The sequence below is a fragment of the Anser cygnoides genome, chromosome 1 (genome assembly GCF_040182565.1).
Source record: "Anser cygnoides isolate HZ-2024a breed goose chromosome 1, Taihu_goose_T2T_genome, whole genome shotgun sequence".
NCBI lineage: Eukaryota > Metazoa > Chordata > Aves > Anseriformes > Anatidae > Anser > Anser cygnoides.
Window position 1 is genome coordinate 185,314,058 of NC_089873.1, and position 12,517 is coordinate 185,326,574.

At 36.8% G+C, this 12,517-nt stretch overlaps 1 protein-coding gene across 1 annotated transcript in view; it reads right to left on the minus strand.

The window, feature by feature from the left end:
- The window catches only part of LOC106043254 (complement C4-A-like), a 57,478-nt gene that overhangs the window by 32,903 nt on the left and 12,058 nt on the right, over positions 1–12,517 (minus strand). Inside the window, exons 3-10 of the mRNA XM_013192615.3 lie at positions 10,370–10,562; positions 9,182–9,365; positions 8,344–8,414; positions 7,868–7,953; positions 7,167–7,249; positions 6,070–6,157; positions 1,350–1,455; positions 1,048–1,171 (exon numbers count right to left, since the gene is read on the minus strand). Of these exons, the coding sequence (XP_013048069.3) occupies positions 1,048–1,171; positions 1,350–1,455; positions 6,070–6,157; positions 7,167–7,249; positions 7,868–7,953; positions 8,344–8,414; positions 9,182–9,365; positions 10,370–10,562 (935 nt within the window). The remainder of the gene's footprint in view (positions 1–1,047; positions 1,172–1,349; positions 1,456–6,069; positions 6,158–7,166; positions 7,250–7,867; positions 7,954–8,343; positions 8,415–9,181; positions 9,366–10,369; positions 10,563–12,517) is intronic.

The following is a 12,517-nucleotide window of genomic DNA, read 5'->3' on the forward strand; positions in this document are numbered from 1 at the left end:
TTTCTGAAAGTTTTTTTTTTTTTTTTTTTTCATTTTTGGCTACTGGTACCTGTTAACATTACCAAATATCATCTTCTGCAACTTCACACCTAGAAGATAGTTTCAGCATCTGCTTCTCATCTAAGACACTAATTTCTAGCTAAACCACTTCCTCCAGCTACTTCTGAAAATATGACTTGCTTTAAACTAAAAAAAAAAAAAAAGAAAAAGAAAAAAAAAGCATGCATTCAAAGTCCTTATTTTTTACTTTTAACACTCTGAGCTTGAAAGGTGCCAGTGGAGTCCACTGGCCTTGCCCTGTCAGGCATATAAGTAACTCTAAAGGCAGCAAGTATGCAAGTGTGGAGGCAACCTCTGTGTGGAGAGGAGAGGAAGTGTGCACCGAGTCATAGAGACCGTGTCACATCATGAGATCCATCATGCTGGTGTGGTAATGGGAGGGAAAGTCTTTCAGCCCCTTTTGCTATTGCAGTAGGTGCTGTAGTAATAGTACATGCAGGTACCTATAGTAAATTATAGTAAAAAGATGATCTCCGAGGCATCACATTTTCAATATAAATCTAGGGGGACTGTCGAAATGGTCAACTAATAATATAACACCAGAATATTTCTGTAGATGGCTTACTGTAACACTAGGTGTGGAAAGATACAGTCTGATAAAACTGTGGGAAGGAATAAGAGGACTAGCAGGAGTCATAAGGGCTAGATCCTTCTCTACATCATACTGTGGCTGTGGTATATGTCTCATCTTTCCACCAACAGCTCAGCCAGCTGAGGAGCAAAGCAAGTTAAGGCACAGAGCTCTACTAGTAACTTTGTAGGTAAGGAGTAGACCTGGCTGAAGCAAGTGCTCAAACAAGGTTTCAAGGGAAGCAGTTTAGTTGCTTCCATAGAGGTGGCTGGTGCTGTTTCAGATGGTCTAGAATATCTTAGATATCCTCACAAGGCTGCTTAATATGGGCCAAGATCTCCCACGTGAAGGATCATCCCAGAGAAAGAACAATGTAAATACTACGGGCTGGATCAGCCAAGGCATCGTATACTCACTTGCAGTTTCTACAGCAGTAACAGCAATGTATAAATGAAACCCTTCTAGAGTAGAAATACTCCTATTTATTTTTTCTTCCAAAAGTGGTGTATTTAAAGTAACTCTTCCTTTTCCATTTTGAATCTAAAACAGAAGTGGAAAAAAAAAAAGTGACAGTCCTTGCTGGTTTGTTGCCATTAGCACAAATTTGTTGCTCATAGCATGACTATGGTAATACAGGGATCTATATTTCAGTGATTTCTGACAATATTCAGCTCACCTGGGGTAAATCTGAATAATTCCACTGAACTCCAGTACTTACTGATAGCTGTTGTTCCAGGCCTGGAAGAAAGACTTTATTCTCAGTTTCGTCTATTATTCCAAATCGCACGTATGCAGCTCCTTGAATTCCTTTTCCATAAGAGTGCCTTTGGACGGAAGAAAAGAAGGGAGATGAATCAGTAAGTTGATAAAAAGCAAGCATAAATCAGACTAATCATTTTATGCTGCAATAAAATAGGGATATTTGTAGGTATTTTGTCTGTAACTAATAGCTTGTAAATGAAAAATAGTCCCACCCACTGATAATGAAGACATTCGTAAAAAATCCACATACAAAGCAGTGATTTCACGTGCAGACAAATATATGGAGTAAACCACATTGGCAGAATCACATCTGGAGACATCATCTGACAAAATTTATGCTGCAGTAATTTAAACATTTTATTTTATTTTGTTTTGTTTTAAAAATTAAGAAAAACTTTAGTTGTGCAGATATGTGAGGTCTCTTGAAACTCGTCCCCTTCACAGACAGCAAGGGAGGCATCTATTTAATTTGGAAGAAGAGCTAATTCCTGTTACATAACTCATGAGCAGAGCAATTGTATCAGGGACCGATGTGAAGTGTTTGTACCTCTGAAGACTTCCAGAGTCAGATCTCACCTGCTGAAGTTTTCATATCTGCACTAGGCAAAGTAGACACCTGCCACCCCATGCATCTTCTGTACATTTAGGCTGTGTAGCACAGAGACCCCTTGTAAGTGAACTATTTACCAGATATGCATCTGGTCAGAACACTCCCGAGCTCTCCCTACATGTGATGGAGAGAGAGAACAGGGCACATTGTTGGACCTGGCAGGCTCCTTTCCCAAAGAAACCCTGGCAGATGGCATCCTCTTGCAGCACAGCTGTACTGTGCCTGTACTCACGCCACAGAAACACAGAATGGTTTCAGTAAGGGACCTGTAATGATCACCTAGTCCAACCCCCAATGGTGTTGTCTCTTGCTTATGGAAATCCTGCTTCTTTTCAGTTCTATAATGGATTATTTTTGTTCAAATGGTGACTCTTTCGAACTGGCTTGATCAGCAGCACCGATCTACACCAGTGCTAAAATTCAAAACTGAAATTTCTCAGAGGTCTATGAAGCAATTGTTATGAAAACTGCTTAAAATGAAAGAGCTAGTAACTGAGGGAAACAACAATCAATATATCAAATAACTGCTCATTACACGCATGGCCAGTTCAGAGAAGTTCAGTTATCAGGAATTCTATCTGTTGATTTTGTTGAAAGTCAAGCAAGCCTGTTTAACCCCACTAGGACCTTTTCCAATTTAAAAAAAAAAAAAAAAAAAAAAGAACAGCAAGCAATTATTCAACCTCATTTTTCCTCTTAAAAATTGTAGTAATGTGGAGTGAAACATATATGAAGGAATTGTTCTGTCTGTAAACTCAAAATTGAGTGCTGCGATAGCATAAAGAGAAAAGTTTAGAACGGATCAAAATATTAAAGCCAGTTATCACTGATATTATCAGGTAATCATGATTAAAGTAAGTAATTATTCAATAGAATGAAACAAAGAAATAAAGGTGAGAAAGAGAAGAGCAATGAAGGTGATGAAGGGACTAGAAAACAAGAGTTGCATGGGGTGGCTGAGGGATTTGAGGTTATTTAGTCTTTAGAAGAAGAGGCTGTGGGGAGACATCATTGCTCTCTGAAAGGAGGTTGTAGTGAGGAGGTCTCTTATCTCAGGTGACAAGTAATAGGATGTGAGGAAACAGTTTGAGTTTGTGCCAGGGGAGGTTTAGGCTGGATATCAGGAAGAATTTCTTCATGAAGAGAGTGGTTGAGCATTGGGAAGGGCTGCCCAGGGAGGTGGTGGAGACCCTATCCCTGGAGGTATTTAGGATAGGTGTGGACGTGGCATCTTGCTCCATGCTGACCCCTGAACAGCTCCTGGGTGTTATCTGGGGAGCGCTCCATGGCTGAGGCCAGGCCTGTGCCAAGCACTGGCCAAAGGGCCAGTAGCCAAGCTCCAGGGCTCGGGAACCTTTCCTGGGGTAGTTGCACTGACTGCGCAAGTGCTTCAAAAGTGTCATGTTCAAGTACAACCAAAGCCCCTGATGTATGAGAATAATTCCTCATATAAGAGGAACACCTAAGAAATAATAACTCAAAAGATATTAAATAATGTTTGAGTATAATAATTTGTTCACTGCTCTCAAATTGGAGGGTTTTCTGATGTCAAAGGCAAGATGAAAAAGACGGTGTCAGGAGTGATGACGTTTAAGCCATGTGACACTCCTGTAGTTTAATGTTAATATTTAATGCCTATCTAACTAAAGGCTTCTTTAAGCAAAGTTACTTGAAAAGTCAGTTGCTGTCAGTGCTTGACAAAGTCACAAACTTTAGCTGTGTAGATGAGGCTTTTTGACTGTAATTTTTATACTATATTAGCAATTTTAATACCTGGATCTTTCCTCCTTTCTGTATTGACTATCTCCTCCTTGCCAATCCCATCAAATAATGAGATGATGCAAATTACTTCCCAACAGTGACTTATCAGGAGCATATTCTTAAACTATTCAATTACATGTATATTTGCAAAAAACAACACTCCAAGGGGCTTTGCCTAATAAGTTTAATGAAATACCTTGATACAATGAAAAAAAATGTTCTGTAGTAGTAAATTACCAGAACCTAAACTCACTGTCAAAACATATCCCAACATTAATTTTTATAAGTAGTTATTTTTGTATTATGCAAGAAAAAATTGCAAACCATTAATAATCGAAATATTAAACGTAAATAGATACATCTTTTATGGCTTAAAAAATAGGTACAGAGTATTTAATAAATTTTACACTGTACATTTTCCTGTGTCTTGGGTACCATTGCTGTGCATAAAATTTGCCTGCTCTTTAACACTAGATAAAATTTAACAATATAAACTACAAAAATTTAGTGTGATCCCCTTTTTGTTTTAAAGAATGTTAGGGAACATGATTAATCTCAAAAAGCCAGGAGGTGCTGATATTTTTAAAAGAGGTGTTTTTAGTGAAGATCTGGGGTTACTAACTGATAGATACTGTGTGTTCAACTCTCTTCTCACACATCAAAATTGTCCTGAAATATGACTGAGCTTTTGTCTAAATAGGGAGAAATAAGCAGGATAATTATTTCATTGTTACTAAAATAATGCAGAGTACCCTATTTCAAGATATATATTGATATATATTGCATCATATATATACATATCCTCAAAACCAAAGAAAATAAAAAGGTGAGCAGAAGCAGTAAAATGGTCCTTGCTTCTTTGAAACTGAAAAGATTCCTCCAACTATGAAAGAAAACCAGCTGCCTGTGCTCCTTCCACACAATTTATTCCTCTTCCAAAATAAAAACATTGTACCAGGTCCTAACTTAATCACCACAGAGACAGCAAGACATTAATTCAAAATTCTAACTTTTCACATAGAAAGTCTTGAACATTATAAAATGTGCACTTCTGATTATGTGCAGTATTTTGTTTGCTTTTCCCTATTTTTTGTTTATTGTTTTTCATTATGGAAATTTATATGCTTTCATCAAAATAATACCATCTTTGTACCATGATTTTTTTTTGCACTAACTGAATCTTTAAGACAGATCTTTCTTATGTCTTCCTTAAATCAGATTTATAACATCTGAATTAATGCAACACTCAGTCACTTCACTTAAATGTCTTGGATCTCAGTCTTACAAATCTCATATAAGTAAATCTTACCTAAGTCATTAACTCTGTTTGCATGAGTGGTGATTTCAGTGAACAGGAAATACATTGTTGAACCTCCAGAGAAAGGTTTAATTTCTCTTTCCATCTTTCCAATGTGGAAATTGGCCAATATATTTATAGTGATTTTGGATTTCAGCTGAGTGGTAAATAAGGCAAGAACATTCTCCTCACAGGCAGTGATTTAGTACTTCCTCTCCTAAAAATCTTGAAAATTCTTCAGCCAAGAAGTGTTGATTTTTGTTCATGAGGCTTAATATAGTTTATGAGCCACTGTTAGGTCATACAGCAAATTTAGATTTGGGTTTGTTGGTGTGGGATCAAAAATGTCAGAGCCACAAGATCAGGCATAGATTATTCTCCATTCTCCATAGAGCGCAGCTTCATGGTATGGCCAGTCTGAGAGCTTTGTCGCCATGTCCAACACAGGTTAGTGTTGCACTATGGTGCATTAATGCACACATCCATGGTGACCTAGAAGCATTTCTGTATGAAATCATTATTCTCAAATAAGCACTGGTTTATAACTTCCAAACTTCATTGGTCTTTTTGGAAATTTCATACCCCCAAATTTTCACATCCAAACTTTAATCCATCTCTGTTTGAATTGCATTAAATAGCAACATATGAGGTTTCAGATTGTTTCTAAATGTTTAAACCAAAAAGTATAAGGGAAAACAGCCTATCAGTTTGTCTGTATTCTTTTATATCAACACAAAGGAGAATTCTAAACCATCATCCTTTTTCTAAAAGTATAAAGCATTCAGAAAATCTTTTTCCATATTAGGTCACCACCACTTGGACCATGTAGTATTTTACACTGATGCCTCAAATGTCAGTAGAGAGGAAACAGAGAGTATGCAAGACTAAAGTCAGATTCAAGGAAAGCCTGAACGTGGTTAACTGTTAATGATGAGGAGAGGAGGAAGCAGCGAAGTTCATTATCTACTTATTTGCATCCTAAAATGACATCTATTTGAGCACACTTACTTTGCCTCAATATCAAATATAAAGTTCGCATTCCAGATGGAGTAGTATGGCTGAAGTGGGATGAGTTTGACTTCAAAAGATGGAAGCTCTGCACAAAAACAAAGACAACAAAATGTCATGGCATGTGCATTTGAAACGTATCATAAACTCCTGGCATGTTGCAATACCCCCTGAGTGGATGGAGCTGCCTTTTGGTTTGGATCAGTGTTCTGGAATAAATCTCCTGATCACATTCCCTTACTCTTATTTGCTTCACCTTGTGAAGCAGTCTTGGAGCACAAAAAAAAAAAAAATAAAAAAAAATTAATCCCATGACAATAAGCCAGAAAACACTAATTTTCCGATCTTATTATCTGATCCTGTATATAGGCATTTACAGGGGATGCAGTAGGATCCACTACTCTGTTACTAGCTACCTACTAGGTATTCACTAGCTAAAGCAAAAACATAGATTTATTAAGGTGACATTTTCTTTAAGTCCTGGGGTTTGTTTCTGTTTGTGTGTTTTAAAAGAAAAAAACATACTAAAAATTTCAAGAAAGCATAATTTGAGCACACATATCATTTATTCCTTCAAATTGTTGAATTTCTACATTTTTATTCTTTTACACTATGTCCTTATTTTTCCTTACAGAAAGATTTCCTGAATATGGGGACAACTCAAATCAACTTCTAAACTGTATTTTATTGTGAGAAAATTGTTAGATTCTTTTTTTTTTTTTTCATTCTAGTCTTTAATGAAAATTTTAGCCAGCATTTGAATGGTTTTAATAGCTCATCTCATTTTTTTTTTTTTTTTCTGCAGTAGGGGAGCCCTTCCAAAAAAATAGGGTTTGTGACAAATGTTAAGGTTGCTAAGTTTGTACAAAAATCAAATGTGTTTATTTTGTTGTTTGTTTGTTTGTTTTTCCAAATGTAAGTGTAAGACAACACAAAAGCAGAATTCTCCTTCCATAAATCAGACATAGCCATGAGGAACTGAGCACACTGAATCATGTCCTTAGTACCTAACTACAGCCAGGTTTTGTCACTGCAGTATATCTTGTAACCAATAGCGATGGCCTCATATATATAATCCAAATTAAATATTCGCTTACCATATTTTTTAACTTCAAATTCAGCCGAAACATTGGACATTTCATAACTATGAAACCAGGCTTTGATTTTCCAGCTTCCAGGCCTAAAGTTCCGATTCAGCAGAAAAGAGTTAAGTAAGATTCCTCAGATATTTTATGATTTTAATATATCTAAATTATTGCTAAATACTACTATTTTCCTTTCTTTTATCTGTTCCCAAACCAATTTATTAATGGATTTTTTTTTTTGCTTGAAGGAACCAGCAACGCACTGCCAAAAGTCCTAAGTAGCGCTCCAACAGACATCATGAGGAACTGCAAGACAGCATATTTGCTAACTGCGTGTAACATGCCCTGACTCTGAAAATCCCACAGAAATAGAGATCTCACCATGTATTTCCTATAGCTTATCTTAACTGTGATGTCAAAATCAGGCTAGCATGCAAAAACACGTTGAATATTAAGTAAAAGCTTAAGTCCGTTTCATATTCATAGAGGTATTACACTTCACAAACTAAGCCCTTACAGAAGCGTTCTCATGAGTGTAGTCATACGATGGGCGCAAATAGTTAAGCAGTTTGCTAAATTGTTCCTTAGCAGGGTAAAGGTTGCTAAGCATAGTGTATTAACATTAAAGCCAAGATGAGGTGCCTAAAGGCAGCCTGTAGAAACAGTCATTCGGACATGTGAATTGTTTTAATGAACAAGGTATAGTAACGTACTCGGCAATGTCAGGTATTTCAAAATTTTCACTGAACACTGTCTTTATTTTCCGTTCTGACTTTTTAACCACCATTCCTTTTGAATTCTGTTGAGAGAGATGAAACAAGCAAACATAAGCCAAGTCCCAAGCAAGAAGCTCAAGTTCCTGTACTGGTCCTAAGGAAGACATGCTCTATTTATTTCCTTACCTTAGTTTTCACGCTTTACACCTCCCTCCATGCACTGACATTGGCCAAAAATTAGTAGCTATGTCCCACAATATATACATATTGATGAGATGAGATGAGATGAGATGAGATGAGATGAGATGAGATGAGATGAGATGAGATGAGATGAGATGAGATGAGATGAGATGAGATGAGATGAGAGAAAATATAGTTTTAGACAGCTTTACTCTTGAACCTTTTGTGGAAGCCCCTCATAGTGCCTGTGCTGAATAAGCATTTATTAAAAGTAATTGTTTTTGTATACTCACTACCACAACAATTGTAACTGTGTCTTCTGCTGGCCTCATAGCATTGTCCAGAATGAAGATCCTGTATTTTACTGTTTAATAGAAGAAAAAAAAAAAGCGTTCACATTTTTTTTTCTAGATAGCAATTATTATAATCTCTTACATGAGTCCTGAATTTAGCAGGACTTCTTTTCAAGAAGAGAAATGTGACAATTTCTTTTTTTTTTAAGATTACATTGTTCCATATTCTTACAAGTTATATGATTGAACAAGTACCTTTTTGAAGCAGCTTCTGAAAAATATGCAGGGAGCTTCCCCCTCCCCCCCCCCCCCCCCCCCATTGTATTCCCTCTGCAGTCAAGGACTACAACCACAACCACAATTTTTCTTTTACCTCTCTCTTTTGTTACTTAATTAAATTAAGTAACAAAACCATTGTGGTCTTAAAGTGCAAAGGATGCTTAGTGCTGGCATTGCAAACAGGAGGAATAGTTTCTTGGAAGGTCCTTGCAATTTATTTTGTTTTCAGAAAGAAAGTCATTACTATGCTTTCTGAGCAAGAAGTGGATTATTTTATTAAATTTTATTTATTTCTCCCAATGGAAGGAGAGAAAGACTTTCTGACTCCTGTGTCATCTCCATGATGGTTGCTGTGATGCGCACTTGATGTGCACTTCAGACCCTGCAGAAGCCCTGGAGGCAGAGTGCAAGTCTAGAGTGGTGTTGTGCTATTCACAGAGATAGCTGGGGTTAAAAACAAGGATTTACATTAACTAGAATCAAGTCATTTTTACTTTTTAAAATCATGCCCTTGTAACATCTATATTCAACATCTGAAGTGCAGCATTTTTATGTTAACCTTTGGAATTTGGTGTGTATATAGGCTTGTCTGTCTGAATGAAAATATAGCCTTTCTTGGATGACAGGAGGATGCGGATGTTTTGAACAGCCTCCTTATAAAGGTCCCTGCTTTCGGTGACAAGCAGAATATACGGCCTTTTACTCTTCTTGAACACATCCTGCTGCAGAAATTCTGGCTTGACCTGAAGATAACAAAAAGAAGAACCCCACAGAATCAGACATGAACCTGGTAACCTCAGAGCCACACAGCTGGGGGCCAAAACTACCCAAAGGGCTTAAACCATTTCATTAGCACCATTCAACAGAAGATACTCAAGTCTTTCTTTGACATTTTCTTTGTAGGTTGAAATGCTATTCTTCCATTCTGTGCCATAGAAATAATCATTTTTATTGTTCAATGTCAATAACTCAAGCTCATTGACTTTTCTTTAGTCTACATGCATTTCAAATTTCAGTTACCATACCATTTGGTAGCTGCATCCTCTAATCCTTCTTTGCTAAAATCTTGTCCATGAGATCAGAACTTTAACTCATGCGAGATTCTAAACAACTTGTTCAAGAGGAACCTTATTTGACACCTCAGCTTTTAGCTTTGGTAGCAATCAGAGGTAAACCACGTCTTGCTGTGTGCTGTTTTCCAATCAAATAGCCCAAACCAGTACTCCTGAACTAAATGATGCTGGACTTCACACAGTCATGTCAGCTGCAAATGATGTAAAGCAGGGTGTAAAGTTGTATTAAACAACTTACAAGTTTTTCAAACTTTCCCCTCTTTTGTAGGATGGCCAAGAAAATAAGGCCAAGAATACAGTCCCAGGAATTAAACTGCTACACTCCCAAACAAACAAACAAAAATATATCTAGAAAAGAATGACAAAACATTTAAATGTTTTAAAAATATATTTCATTACTGATCTACAGTGATGAAAAGGCACTTCATAACCAAGTGACAAAACCTTGGGCTTAGTGGCTGGGCAGAAAACACCCACCATCACCACTGAAATTATTTTAGGCATTGCTTTATTAGCTGATTGGGTGAACTGGGTGCTGCTGTCACTGGTATTGACGTTTTGTCATTTCTCCCTAGGGATCAGTGTAGTGTCTGTTCCAACATATTGCTAGTTGGAGCAGATTAAGCAATTTATATCACCAGGTGATTAAAACATCACTATGATGGCAGACTTACCATCAGTTTTTTCATCTCTTGGTATTTATTCCCTTGGTTAAGGTTAAAGACGATCCTCTCTGATAGAAGCTGATTTTTCATCTCATCTTTGAAGTATGCGGTAACTTGCACGGGGCTGTTTGCTCCATGAACTTGAATGGTTATTGTCTCCTCTGTGCCCACGTGCACCACATTTGGGGCAGTGATGAGAAATCTAAAACAACATAGAAATACATTAACCAATATGATTCTGCATAGTACAAAGTCCAGCCAATGTGAATTTTAAAGAAAAAAGTGGACTTGTCAGTTCCACTGTCACAAAATAGCTGAGGTTGGAAGGGCCTTGTGGAGATCACCCAGCCCACTGCCTTTGCTAGTTAGAGTATGTGTTAAAAGGCAGTTTCTCTCTAATTGATCCCCAAATTCTGAATCATCACATTTAAGCCCTACAAAACATCAACCCTTATAGACAGGTAAAAACCAGAACGAAACAATAACAAAAACACATTATTATGTCACAGGGACTGCCTGTGCTATTCATAGCCTGGTTTAGATCCTAGAACTTTTAGAGAAAATTCTACAAACTTTGTCTTCTTTCAAACTTTGTCTTCTTTCTGAAGACAAAAAAAAAGCCATGGATTAAGAGCCAATGCATATGAATAGATATTTATAAGGACATACTTGATATTATGAATTCACATATCTTCATGTACTAGTAGCTACATTATGCCAGGTTATGCTTTAATATGTCAGGAGGTATCAATTTCATATAGAACTGTATGTATGGGATTTCAAGCAGCTGATCTTCCCTTAGATGATATAGTTTGTGAAAGGCTGGTAATGCAAGACCATGGAGGACCACAACCTTAACAAGACTAGGGAACAGGTTGAGATCTAGTTTTCTCTCTATTATTTCTCTTTTTCTTACCTCCATGGTATTTCTTAGTAATTACTTTCATGACCTTTAAAATGTAGATCATGACTCTTGACCTCTTTTTTTCAAGTATCCTTTACCCACAAAAATTAGACAACTATGGAAAGAGCTATGTATTAATGGTACTAATGGCACATACACGAAGAACACTTCTGGGCTCAGAAAGCCATTTTTTGACAATGATTATTTTGCAGAAGTTTTCTAAAAAGGTAAAAGGTAAATGATTGTACCATTATCAGAATGGCTTGACTGAACTTTCTTTCCTTCTTTCTTATTTATTTATTTATTTAATAATTTATTTTTACATTTTTATTGACATTTCTTCTTTCTTAAGTTTATAAAATGAAAGTATATAACAAGGAGGGATTAAAGGTGATATGATTTTTTCAACAGAAACTAAAATTGCTTCCATATGATTAATGAAATGCATCACATAACCTAAATCTTCACATAAACACAGGAAATTTGAGAAAGAAAGACACAGAGCAACCTTCAATAAACATTAAAAGGTTTTGTCATTTTTACCTGTACATTTATGAAACTACTTTCTAATGTTTCCAGTTTACAATGACTAATGACACTTGTCTTTCAGCTACATCTATCCTCACGCAACACTTGATTCCAATCTTTATTGTTTTCATTTGTTTTCTCTAATTCATTAGTCAGGCAAGTTTGACATCTCCGTGCATTCAAATGCTTGAATGACGAGGGGAAAGTTTTCACTTTCAGCTCTGTTCATTGTCATTTCCCACAGACTGAGGGGGATTTGTTCTGAAAGTGCCACTATGCCACCCACTTAGAGTCTGTTGGCTCTAGCAAAAGGGGAGTGAACTTACACACAACACCTGTCTTCACACAGAGAAAAGAGAATGCAACGTTTGCTCACTGCAATAGCCCAAAGACATCAGGGATCTTCCAAAGGGTCCTTTTTTTTTTTTTCTTTTTGGCAATACAGTTAGTTATTTAAAAGTTTATCTATACAATAGCTCAGACCGATATGGCCACTAGCCTACACTGCCCACAATCTCAGCTAGGCAGAGAAAAGCCAGCTCTGGTCTCGAAGCACCATGATGATATTTCCTGGCATGATGTTCACTTTCATATACCTAGATCATTCAACACCTTGTTTATCCCATACCCAATTACCTCGGAAAAAATTACCTTAGTCCCCGTTCCCACTACAATTTTTTTACGGAAGACAAAGCCTACGCTTTACTGAAGATGAAGCATGCATG